The 12083-nt window shown below is 44.6% G+C and overlaps 1 protein-coding gene across 2 annotated transcripts in view; it reads left to right on the top strand.

Annotated features, from left to right (window-relative positions):
- LOC125463963 (calcium-binding protein 7) overlaps positions 1 to 12083 on the top strand; it is a 65777-nt gene that overhangs the window by 31349 nt on the left and 22345 nt on the right. For both annotated transcript variants that reach the window (XM_048555791.2, XM_059655077.1), the window contains one exon: positions 5259 to 5371. In XM_048555791.2, the coding sequence (XP_048411748.1) occupies positions 5259 to 5371 (113 nt within the window). The remainder of the gene's footprint in view (positions 1 to 5258; positions 5372 to 12083) is intronic.

The following is a 12083-nucleotide window of genomic DNA, read 5'->3' as shown; positions in this document are numbered from 1 at the left end:
TGTTATTTTTCTGTATGTGATTTAGTTATCTGTATGTTATTTCTACAATGCAGTGTATCTTTGTTAATAACACAGCAGCACCATATCAATGGGAGTTGACCAGAATTAGAGCTCATTTACATGGTGTCTATTGCATCTCTCCAGGCACCCCAAATATCCCCCAAACTACCTTTGCAACATAGCTATTGTTGTTATGAAGGTAAATACAGAGCCAATTTGTATGCAGCATGATACAAAAAAGCAGCGAACGAGATTCAAGTATGTTGATTCAGGAAAGATTATTGGCCAGTGCATCAGTTGTATATTTGTATCAATCTTGACTATGACATGACATTTCAATTTCAATGTGTCATTTGTCCAAAGCACATCTAACAACAAAACAATTCTTCAGTATTGCACTGGAGTGTTGGCCTAGGTCAAATGCCTGATTTTAGTTGTTGGCATTCAACAAACAAACATTTACTTTTGAGGCTACAGACCTAGCAACTGAGTCAGACTACTGCTATTAAGATTGATAAAGATTGAACTAAATCAAATTGACAGTGAGGTAATCCTGTAGAAGCGTAGAAAATTCCTTGTTCACCTGTGCTTCAAATGATGATCATTTGGGCCGAATGGTAGAATTCTGGTGATGATGCTAATATCAATATGTGCCAAGAAGATTCTGCTGGAAATAGGTCAAGATACTCAAGATGGTTGAGTTTTTCTTTCTACCTCTGATATGTGCTTGCTTTTTACTTTGATTGTGCAATTAGTATGGCAAATGGAATGGTAAAATTAAAGCCTAAATAAAAACTTTATCGTCTTTGTAATGCTTCCTTTGACTACCAAAAGGGTGCATTCCAGCCTGTGTCCCCAGAAAAAGTTTATGTTGGCTACATATCCAACACAACTCTGTGACTGTCTCAGTTTGTAGATGTTTGGCAGGCCAGCTCAACTGAGCTTGTCCATGTTTGATATTTGCCTATCCTGCCTTCTGATCTTCGGAAGACATTTCAATTGAAAGGGGTTGAGTTTCTTGGCATGACACTGGTAGACAATCCAAATCTCTCACGCACAGAGATGACAGGGCAGGCCTAGGCTCTATAGGCTTTTAGTTTAATAGGCAGACTTATTGTTTTTCATTTAACAGACTGATTTTCATAGTCTGCTGAAGGCCAGACTTATTTTGACAATCATCCTCCTTGCTCCAGATCTACTTTATCCCACAACTTCCTATTCTAATCTACTTGTGCCAAGTCCCTTCTTAAATCATTGGAATGACCACTCCACTGTTGAACACTTTTGTTTCCAACACTTTCTGTCTCTTTTCACATCCTCTTTACGCTAAGTCAGATTAGCGGAGCTCAACCCACAGCCCACCAAGGACTTTCATCTGACTTGACATCGACTTTAATTAATAGTACACTCAGAGATACTTTCAAGGAGCTGCCCCTCTTTTCTGTCCCATGTGTGATTCCACAATCTTCCTGGTGAAAATATCAGCATAAAGTGCAGAAGAGAATCTGCATGTGATTGGAGAAGCTTGGAGCTCCAGCTAGTAGGAAAACAATGGCCCACTTTCATTTCAATGTTTGCTGGTGGGGTAATAGTGCAGCCTTAAAGTTTTGGATCCCAAAGCCCTGTTGATTCTTTTCTTGAAGTTAAAGGGGACAGAGTAAGACACACAGTGAAATGCGGTGAGAGAGACTGGGAAAGGTGGGAAAGAAAGAGAGAAAGGGGGAGAGAGATAGAAGAAAAAAGCCGAGACTGGGGGCCAGGGAAAGGAGAAAGGAAAAGCAGGCCGATCCAGGAAAAAAATCCAGGCTGGAAGTCAATCACCTCTAATTCCCACCTTAAATGTAAACTGCACCAAGGCCAGCTTGGAATGTGTCCCACTAGAGGCAACTCAGGCTAATGTTAGTTAAAGCGAACTGCTCAGCTAGATCCTAGTGGCCACCCACTTTCGTAGCAATCGTAAATTGGAACTGACTCTTTTTCTCACTCTTTCACTGCTTCTCGACCAAAAGAGCAGAAATCGACATTATTATTTAGTTTCATTGCTCAGCACTTTTTAATGACTATATTTATTATTACTTATTTCAATTACCAAACTGTTGCTTTTGAATTTTGTTTTGATTAGGTTCATGATTACAGTTATGATAAACCTCTCCTCACCTAAGGAAGAACTGCTTATTAGACTAGAGACACAATGGTTAAATAAAAATCTGTCCATGTACAAAGAAAAATTCTTATCTATGTTATCTTTGCTACGATTTTTTTTAGTTCCCTTCCTCCACCACCAGCCAAATTATTTCAAAATTTCTCCAAATTGCACATAATATATGTACAATATTAACTTAAGAGCAAATAACTTACCATCCCACCATATCTTGCTAAGCTATGCAATAGTGCAGGTTGAGTGCATTATTAACATTGCATTATTGTTGCTACAACAGTTACTGATAAAATGTGAACACATCTGCAAATACCATTTATTTCCATCATTGTAATATATTCGGGAACAATGAATATGTTTCTAATGAACATAGAACACAGAACATAGAACATCTGGATGTGAGTTTGCTCGCTGAGCTGGAAGGTTAGTTTTCACTGTGTTTGCCATTGTCTAATGTCTATGGCTTGTTGTACTGTGTCTGTCCATTCATGGTCTGTCGCATTAGTGAGTAAAGTTTTTTGGTGCGAAATTACAACGAGCCATAGACATTAGACAACGGCAAACACAGTAAAAACTAACCTTCCAGCTCAGGGAGCAAACTCACATCCAAAAACTCAACCTGAGCCACAAATCTTCTCAAAACTCACTAGCACCTATGGGCACAATACGCTCAAACTGGCCCGAAGATGGGAAACCAGTGCCATCTGACAGAGTGCCACCCGCGAACAGCTGTACTTCCTGCATGAATGCCTAAGGAAACAGGTACTACCTAAATGTCTCAAATACAACCTTCCCTTAACACCCCACTAGCCAAAAGAATAGCTGAGCAAAACGGCCGCAGAATGCTTAGAGAAATGATCAATGATGCCCACAACAGACTTCATAAATACAACCAGGAAATTTCACGCCAAAACACTTTACTCACTAACGCGACAGACCATGAATGGACAGACACAGTACAACAAGCCATAGACATTGGACAACGGCAAACACAGTGAAAACTAACCTTCCAGCTCAGCGAGCAAATTCACATCCAGAAACTCAATCTCAGCTACAAATCTTCTCAAAACTCGCCAACATAGAACATAGAACAATACAGCGCAGAACAGGCCCTTTGGCCCTCGATGTTGCGCCGACCTGTGAACTAATCTTAAGCCCATCCCCCTACACTATCCCATCATCATCCATATGCTTATCCAAGGACTGTTTCAATGCCCCTAATGTGGCTGAGTTAACTACATTGGCAGGCAGGGCGTTCCACGCCCTTACCACTCTCTAGTAAAGAACCTGCCTCTGACATCTATCTTAAATCTATCACCCCTCAATTTGTAGCTATGCCCCCTCGTACAAGCTGAAGTCAGCATCCTCGGAAAAAGACTCTCACTGTCCACCCTATCTAATCCTCTGATCATCTTGTAAATACTGATACATTCTGGATTTAGAAATGTCAGAGGCATTGATGATCTCTTATGTTACTGTGTTTAATTTTCTTTCTTGCTTCCTCTTATTTTGAATGTCCTTTGGAATCAAGAGATAAGCTAAACTGCACCATAGGCATTGCTGTCCCCATTCTTAATGCTGCTTTACGACGAGTGGCTGTAAATCAGCATTTGATGAAAGCTATTTTATTTTCCTATATTCTGGGGTCCACTATGACAACAAATTCTTCACTTCAAAACAACAGCCTGGAAATTTGATAGTAACTATTCTCAGTATACTGACACAAAACAGAGAGCATACCTGTCTGCCTGTGCCGTACAGGAAGAGCAGCACCTACTGAATTGGGCTAATCCATAAGTATCTAGGGCACACTCTAGATGTAGTAAAAACATTCAATAGAATAAGGAACATTTGTTTGCTTTAGAAGCCTTTTCAGAAGCTTATGTTAACAGCCACTTATGTTAACAGCAAGAACCTGTTGTCAAGTTGATAGTTATTTGCTGGCTGGCCTTCTTGTGCCTGAAATTGAAATCTGTGTCTGTTACGTCTTGTTTCGAGATAATACCTACTGTGGGGCCTCAGGCCGTATTTCTCACAAGTGCACTTCATCAGAGGGCAAAATGCAAAGTGCTTGCATGCCACAAAGAAGGATCTTACTGAGCTGTGTGAGATGATATAGCCATTACTGACTGGAGTCTCAAACCCTAGATCTGCCCAGTGGCTGTCAAAGTCACAGAGACCTTCAATTTTATTTACATGACAGAACAACTTCAGGAAGGCAGAGGAGTGGTGATGTCACTGGACTAGCAATCCAGAGTTCCCAGGATAAAGTTTTGGGTACATGGGATCAAATCCCGTCAAGGCAAATGGTGAAATTTGAATTCAAGGAAAATTGGAATTTAAAAGCTGGCCAAACAGTGACCATGTAATGACTGCCAATTCTCATAAATACCTATCTGGTTCGCTAATGTCCTTTGCAGAAGGAAATCTGTCATCCTGACTTGGTTTGTCCTACGTGTGACTCCAGGCCCACAGCAATGGGCTTGACTCTTAACTGCTCTCTGAAATGGCCTCCAAAGCCATGCAATTCAAGGACAATGAAGGATGGGTAACAAATCCTAGCCCAGCCAGTGATACCCACATTCCAGAAATGAGTGAACAAAAGGCTGCAGAGGGTCACTCAGTTTGCCTCCACTGCATAGGGAGGTGACAAGCTCAATTTGTATGAATACATTCCCTGGTTACCTTTAAGTGGTGCTAGAGATGCCCTATTTCCCATCTGTCCCCACCTGTTCATCCCCTATAAACAGACATACAGCCATTAAGCAGCATGGGTAACGCATATGAACTCTATGTCCAAGTAAATGGAAAGTGCAGAACACCCCAGCTCCTGTAGCTCAGTCACTGCACCCTTTTCCATACATGAACAGATCTCTAAACCAACCTATCACCTTGTTCAATGAGTGACCACAAGTGACAGAGAAGCCTGAGATTCCAATCCCTGTCATTATTATTGGGAGGTGAGCACTGAACTCATTATAGTTCCGAGTCACTAACCAATAATAACACTAGAGTGTGATGTGATTCAATTTATGTTTTTATTAGGTGGTGTCACAGCAAATTTAGAATATCCCACACTAACTCTGTATTATGACTTCAGGTGATGGACAGGTGGACTTTGAAGAGTTTGTGACATTGCTTGGACCTAAACTGTCATCAGCTGCCATTCCAGAAAAGTTCCACGGAACCGAATTTGATAATGTTTTTTGGAAGGTAAGACATCAGGAGAACCATGTCAACCTAAGGACCATGCAACTGAAAAAAATGCCCCAGGACTTAATTTGCTCTCATAGCTATGTGTTTATTTTTCCACACTTTACCTGAAAATGCACTGTGGGTTACTGAGAAAAAATTCACTTGCAGTCATTGGTTCAGTAAGTGAAGGATCTGCTATGTTTCTGCTTTATTATTGTGCATCATTTCCATCATTTTTCTTAGTGTGTTTGAATGTTTCCATAGCGGTGTCCTGCTCCTGTTTGGACTAAGTGAGCCATAGCTCTAATCTTTTGTGAAGATAGTGACCCCAGCCCCTGGCCCAAAAGTCAGGATGACCTTACCCACAATGAGCCAGAAAGCCAGATTTCATGGTTATCAAGCTGCTAACTCTCCCAATTTGTGTTGTCTGGCCACAAGTGATGAAGCCCCACCTTCAAGAGCTGTTGGCTGATCAGATGGCAAGCACCTCTTCAGTCCCAGCAGCACCACCGCAGTGATGGCAATTGCTGGCACTGTAGGCAGTTCCCTCAGGAAGAACAGCAATGGAGTCTGGATCCTATGGAAAGGCTTCACCTGGTGAGTGGACCATGTTTTGGACCACAAGGCATTAACATACATGGGTGACAACAGTTATTGGATAAGCCCAGATAAGAGGACCCCAAATGGAACCCACAGCCAAGCCAGGAGCGTTTACCAGGTGGCCTTTCCATGTAACGTGGCAGTAGAAAAATCATGTAAAGGCTTCAATTGCCTGAAGGACCGGCAGGCCATCCGAAACAACTGGTACCATTGTGCCAGAGGTGGGTAGGCAGTGGACACAATGCTCCTGCCTCCCAATGTGCTCCTAGAAGAAACGTAAGACTCAGGCCCCTTTCTCTCAAGGCCCAACTTTGTATTCTGTCTTTTCCGAACTACATTCAACCTTCCATCGGCAATCCACAACTCAGTTTTTGATTGATTCAAAATGTAGGTAATGACTTATCACCTAAATCTTGATGGAATGGCTGGTAGAGCCTGCAAATGTATGAATAGCAAGATTGCTGTGATCAATTCCAAATTGTACCAAGGGAACGTCTTGCATCTGGTAAAATTGAAGCCTAAAATTGGCTGCTCTGTATGACATCTCCTGCTCATACTAAAATGTTTGCAATATTCTCATGGTGAGACAGCTTCAAGATCACACATCTGTCATGTTACAGATGCTTTGCATGTTGTTCCTCACTGGGTGGAGCTGTGCAAATCCTGCAAAAATCTCGAAGAACTCAAAATCCCTTGAACTATTTCTGTTCTCCTTCCTGCCCCATAACGTTCAGCACAGAGAGATTTGCTTCCTTACCCAGCTGTCATTGTCCGAAAAACAGAGGTAATAAATACATCCTGGTCTGCTCACTAGTCAAGCTTATCCTACAGCCTTTGCTCATTCAACTCCAGTGAGAAATGAAGTGAATGTATTGTGAGAATTAAATAAATCATGAGTCACTTTCTGCTTCTACTGCTGTTCAACGAATAATAACCAGAAATGGTCAGAAACATGTGTTCCCTTGAGTAATCTGGATCTTATTCTTGTATCAGAGCTAAAGGGACCTGCAGATGCTGGAGAATCCAAGATAATAAAGTGTGAAGCTGGATGAACACAGCAGGCCAAGCAGCATCTTAGGAGCAAAAAAGCTGACGTTTCGGACCTAGACCCTTCATCAGAGAGGGGGATGGGGTGAGGGTTGTGGAATAAATAGGGAGAGAGGGAGGAGGCGGACCGAAGATGGAGAAAAAAGAAGATAGGTGAAGACAGGTTAGGGAGGCAGAGACAGGCTGGGCTGGTTTTGGGATGCAGTGGGGGGAGGGGACGAACTGGGCTGGTTTTGGGATGCAGTGGGGGAAGGGGAGATTTTGAAGCTGATGAAGTCCACATTGATACCATTGGGCTGCAGGGTTCCCAAGCGGAATATGAGTTGCTGTTCCTGCAATCTTCGGATGGCATCATTGTGGCACTGCAGGAGGCCCATGATGGACATGTCATCTAAAGAATGGGATGGGGAGTTGAAATGGTTCGCGACTGGGAGGTGCAGTTGTTTATTGCGAACTGAGCGGAGGTGTTCTGCAAAGCGGTCCCCAAGCCTCCGCTTGGTTTCCCCAGTGTAGAGGAAGCCACACTGAGTACAGTGGATGCAGTATACCACATTGGCAGATGTGCAGGTGAACCTCTGCTTAATATGGAAAGTCATCTTGGGGCCTGGGGCGGGGGTGAGGGAGGAGGTGTGGGGGCAAGTGTAGCATTTCCTGCGGTTGCAGGGGAAGGTGCCGGGTGTGGTGGGGTTGGAGGGGAATGTGGAGCAAACATGGGAGTCACAGAGAGAGTGGTCTCTCCAGAAGGCAGACAAGGGTGGGGATGGAAAATGTCTTGGGTGGTGGGGTCGGATTGTAGATGGCGAAGTGTTGGAGGATGATGCGTTGTATCCGGAGGTTGGTGGGGTGGTATGTGAGAACGAGGGGATCCTCTTTGGGCGGTTGTCGCGGGGGTGGGTGTGAGGGATGTGTTGCGGGAAATACGGGAGACGCGGTCAAGGGCGTTCTCGACCACTGCGGGGGCAAAGTTGCGGTCCTTGAAGAACTTGGACATCTGGGATATGTGGGAGTGGAATGCCTCATCCTGGGAGCAGATGCAGCGGAGGCGGAGGAATTGGAAATAGGGGATGGAATTTTTGCAGGAGTGTGGGTGGGAGGAGATGTATTCTAGGTAGCTGTGGGAGTCAGTGGGCTTGAAATGGACATCAGTTACTAGCTGGTTCCCTGAGAAGGAGACTGAGAGGTCCAGGAAGGTGAGGGATGTGTTGGAGATGGCCCAGGTGAACTTGAGGTTGGGGTGGAAGGTGTTGGTGAAGTGGCTGAACTGTTTGAGCTCCTCTGGGGAGCAAGAGGCGGCGCCGATACAGTCATCAATGTAACGGAGGAAAAGGTGAGGTTTGGGGCCTGTGTAGGTGCGGAAGAGGGACTGTTCCATGTAACCTACAAAGAGGCAGGCATAGCTGGGGCCCATGCGGGTGCCCATGGCCACCCACTTTGTCTGTAGGAAGTGGGAGGAATCAAAAGAGAAGTTGTTGAGAGTGAGGACAAGTTCGGCTAGGCGGATGAGGGTGTCGGTGGAGGGGGACAGGTCGGGCCTGCGGGACAGGAAGAAGCGGGGGGCCTGGAGGCCATCTGCATGAGGAATACAGGTGTATAGGTACTGGACGTCCATGGTGAAAATGAGGTGTTGGAGACCAGGGAATTGGAAGTTCTGGAGGAGGTGGAGGGCTTGGGTGGTGTCACGGATGTATGTAGGGAGTTCCTGGACCAAAGGGGAGAAAATGGAGTCCAGTTCGTCCCCTCCCCCCACTGCATCACACAACCAGCCCAGCTCATCCCCTCCCCCCACTGCATCCCAAAACCAGCCCAGCCTGTCTCCGCCTCCCTAACCTGTTCTTCCTCTCACCCATCCCTTCCTCCCACCTCAAGCCACCCCTCCATTTCCTACCTACTAACCTCATCCCACTCCATGACCTGCCCGTCTTCCCTGGACTGACCTATCCCCTCCCTACTTCCCCACCTATACTCTCCTTTCCACCTATCTTCTTTTCTCTCCATCTTCGGTCCGCCTCCCCCTCTCTCCCTATTTATTCCAGAACCCTCACCCCATCCCCCTCTCTGATGAAGGGTCTAGGCCCGAAACATCAGCTTTTGTGCTCCTGAGATGCTGCTGGGCCTGCTGTGTTCATCCAGCTTCACACTTTGTTATCTTGGATCTTATTCTTCTTGTGTTTTCCCACTGAAGGCAGGTACAACCCATAATGCCACAATCTCCAGAGTGGTTAGGGGAAGGAAGCAGATGCTGAATCCACTGCACTGCCGAACAGGTTTCAATCCCTGTTTTGATGTCAACAATCTGAACCAGACCAGGCAACTGAACCCACTGTCTCCCCAAAGAGTCTGAGTTGCTGTGCCAGCATAGATTGCTGTAGGCATGTTGTAGGTCTGGACAGTAAGGGTAAAGGTTCCGATTTCTTTCCATCAAATGACTGACCAGGAGGAATCATTCCCACTCTCACCCTTGCCATTTGAGCTGCATTAGAAAGAATTACAAGTTCACATTCAACCTGTTTGGCCACATTATGAATGAATGTCCCTTAGCCATCAAGTATCAGAGTAGGACTTGAACCTAGAGTTTCTGACTCAGTGACCAAGACAGTATTAATGTGCCACAGGTCCTCAAATGCCTGGGTAGAAACTATTACTCTTCCCATTAAAGTCAATGAAGAAATTCACAAGGACATAACACATGACCCAACGTACAAAGAATTGAATTCCCAAACAGTATCAAAATGAATCCTTAACCTAAATTACTCCAGTTCAGGTTAAAGTTGCCGAATTGACCAGCTTTGATTTTGTTTAAATGTTTAAGACCATAAGACCATAAGACATAGGAGTGGAAGTAAGGCCATTCGGCCCAGCAAGTCCACTCCCCCATTTAAATTATGGCTGATGGGCATATCAACTCAACTTCCCTGCACTCTCCCCGTAGCCCTTGATTCCTTCTGAGATCAAGAATTTGCCGATCTCTGCCTTGAAGGCATCTAACGTCTCGGCCTCCACTGCACTCTGCGGCAATGAATTCCACAAGCCCGCCACTCTCTGGCTGAAGAAATGTTGTCTCATTTCCGTTTTAAATTTACCCCCTCTAATTTTAAGGCTGTGCCCATGGGTCCTAGCCTCCCCCCCTAACGGAAACAACTTCCTAGCGTCCACCCCTTCTAAGCCATACATTATCTTGTAAGTTTCTATTAGATCTCCCCTCAACCTTCTAAACTCTAATGAATACAATCCCAGGATCCTTAGCCGTTCATCATACGTTAAACCTACCATTCCAGGGATCATCCGTGTGAATCTCCGCTGGACACGCTCCAGGGCTAGTATGTCCTTCCTGAGGTGTGGGGCCCAAAATTGGACACAGTATTCTAAATGGGGCCTAACTAGAGCTTTATAAAGCCTCAGAAGCACATCGCTGCTTTTATATTCCAACCCTCTAGAGATAAACGACAACATTACATTCGCTTTCTTAAATCACGGACTCTACCTGCAAGTTAACTTTTAGAGAATCCTGGACCAACACTCCCAGATCCCGTTATACTTCTGCTTTAAGAATTTTCTCACCATTTAGAAAATAGTCCATGCCTGTATTCTTTTTTCTAAAGTGCAAAACCTCACATTTACTCACGTTGAATTTCATCAGCCATTTCCTGGACAACTCTCCTAAGCTGTCTAAATCTTTCTGCAGCTTCCCCACCTCCTCAGTACTACCTGCCTGTCCACTATCTTCATATCTTTGGCAAACTTCGCCGGAATGCCACCAGTCCCTTTATCCAGATCATTAATATGCAAGGTGAACAGCTGCGGCCCCAACACTGAACCCTGCGGGACACCACTCGTCACCGGTTGCCATTCTGAAAAAGAGCCTTTTATCCCAACTTTCTGCCTTTTGTCAGACAGCCAATCCTCAATCCAAGCCAGTAGCTCACCTCGAACACCATGGACCCTCACCTTGCTCAGCATCCTCCCGTGAGGCACCGTATCAAAGGCCTTTTGGAAATCTAGATAGATAATATCTACTGGGTTTCCCTGGTCAAACATACTTGTTACCTCTTCAAAGAATTCTAACAGGTTTGTCAGGCACAACCTCCCCTTACTAAATCCATGCTGATTTGTTCTAATCTGACCCTGCACTTCCAGGAATTTAGAAATCTCATCCTTGACAATGGATTCAAGAATTTTACCAACTACCGAGGTTAGGCTAATTGGCCTATAATTTTCCATCATTTGCCTTGATCCTTTCTTAAACAAGGGGGTTACAACAGCAATTTTCCAATCATCTGGGACTTTCCCTGACTCCAGTGACTTTTGAAAGATCACGAACAAAGCCTCTGCTATTTCCTCTGCCACCTCCCTAAGAACTCTAGGATGTAGCCCATCGGGGCCAGGAGATTTATCAATTTTTAGACCTTTTAGCTTTTCTAGCACTTTCTCTTTTGTAATGCCTACCATACTCAACTCTGCCCCCTGACTCTCCCTAATTGTTGGCATAGTATTCATGTCTTCCGCTGTGAAGACTGACGCAAAGTACTTATTAAGTTCTTCAGCTATTTCCTTATCTCCCATCACTAGCCTCCCAGCATCAATTTGGAGCGGCCCCATGTCTACTTTTGCCTCTCGTTTGTTTCTTATGTATTGAAAGAAGCTGTTACTGTCATTTCTAATATTACTAGCTAGCCTACCTTCATATTTGATCCTCTCCTTCCTTATTGCTCTCTTTGTTATCCTCTGTTTGTTTTCGTAGCCTTCCCAATCTTCTGATTTCCCAGTGCTCTTGGCCACTTTATAGGCTGTCTCTTTTTCTTTGATATATTTCCTGACTTCCTTTGTCAGCCATGGCTGTCTAATCCCACCCCGGATAATCTTTCTTTTCTTTGGGATGAATCTCTGTACTGTGTCCTCAATTACACCCAGAAACTCCTGCCATTGTTGCTCTACTGTCCTCCCCACTAGGCTCTGCTTCCAGTCGATTTTTGTCAATTCCTCTCTCATGCCCCTGTAATTACCTTTATTTAACTGTAACACCTTTACATCCGATTTTGCCTTCTCTCTTTTAAACTGCAGACTGAACTCTACCATATTGTGATTG

Source organism: Stegostoma tigrinum, chromosome 26, assembly GCF_030684315.1.
Source record: "Stegostoma tigrinum isolate sSteTig4 chromosome 26, sSteTig4.hap1, whole genome shotgun sequence".
Taxonomy (NCBI): Eukaryota; Metazoa; Chordata; class Chondrichthyes; order Orectolobiformes; family Stegostomatidae; genus Stegostoma; species Stegostoma tigrinum.
The sequence above is the reverse complement of the archived record's forward strand: the minus strand, read 5'-3'. Positions and strand labels throughout refer to the sequence as shown.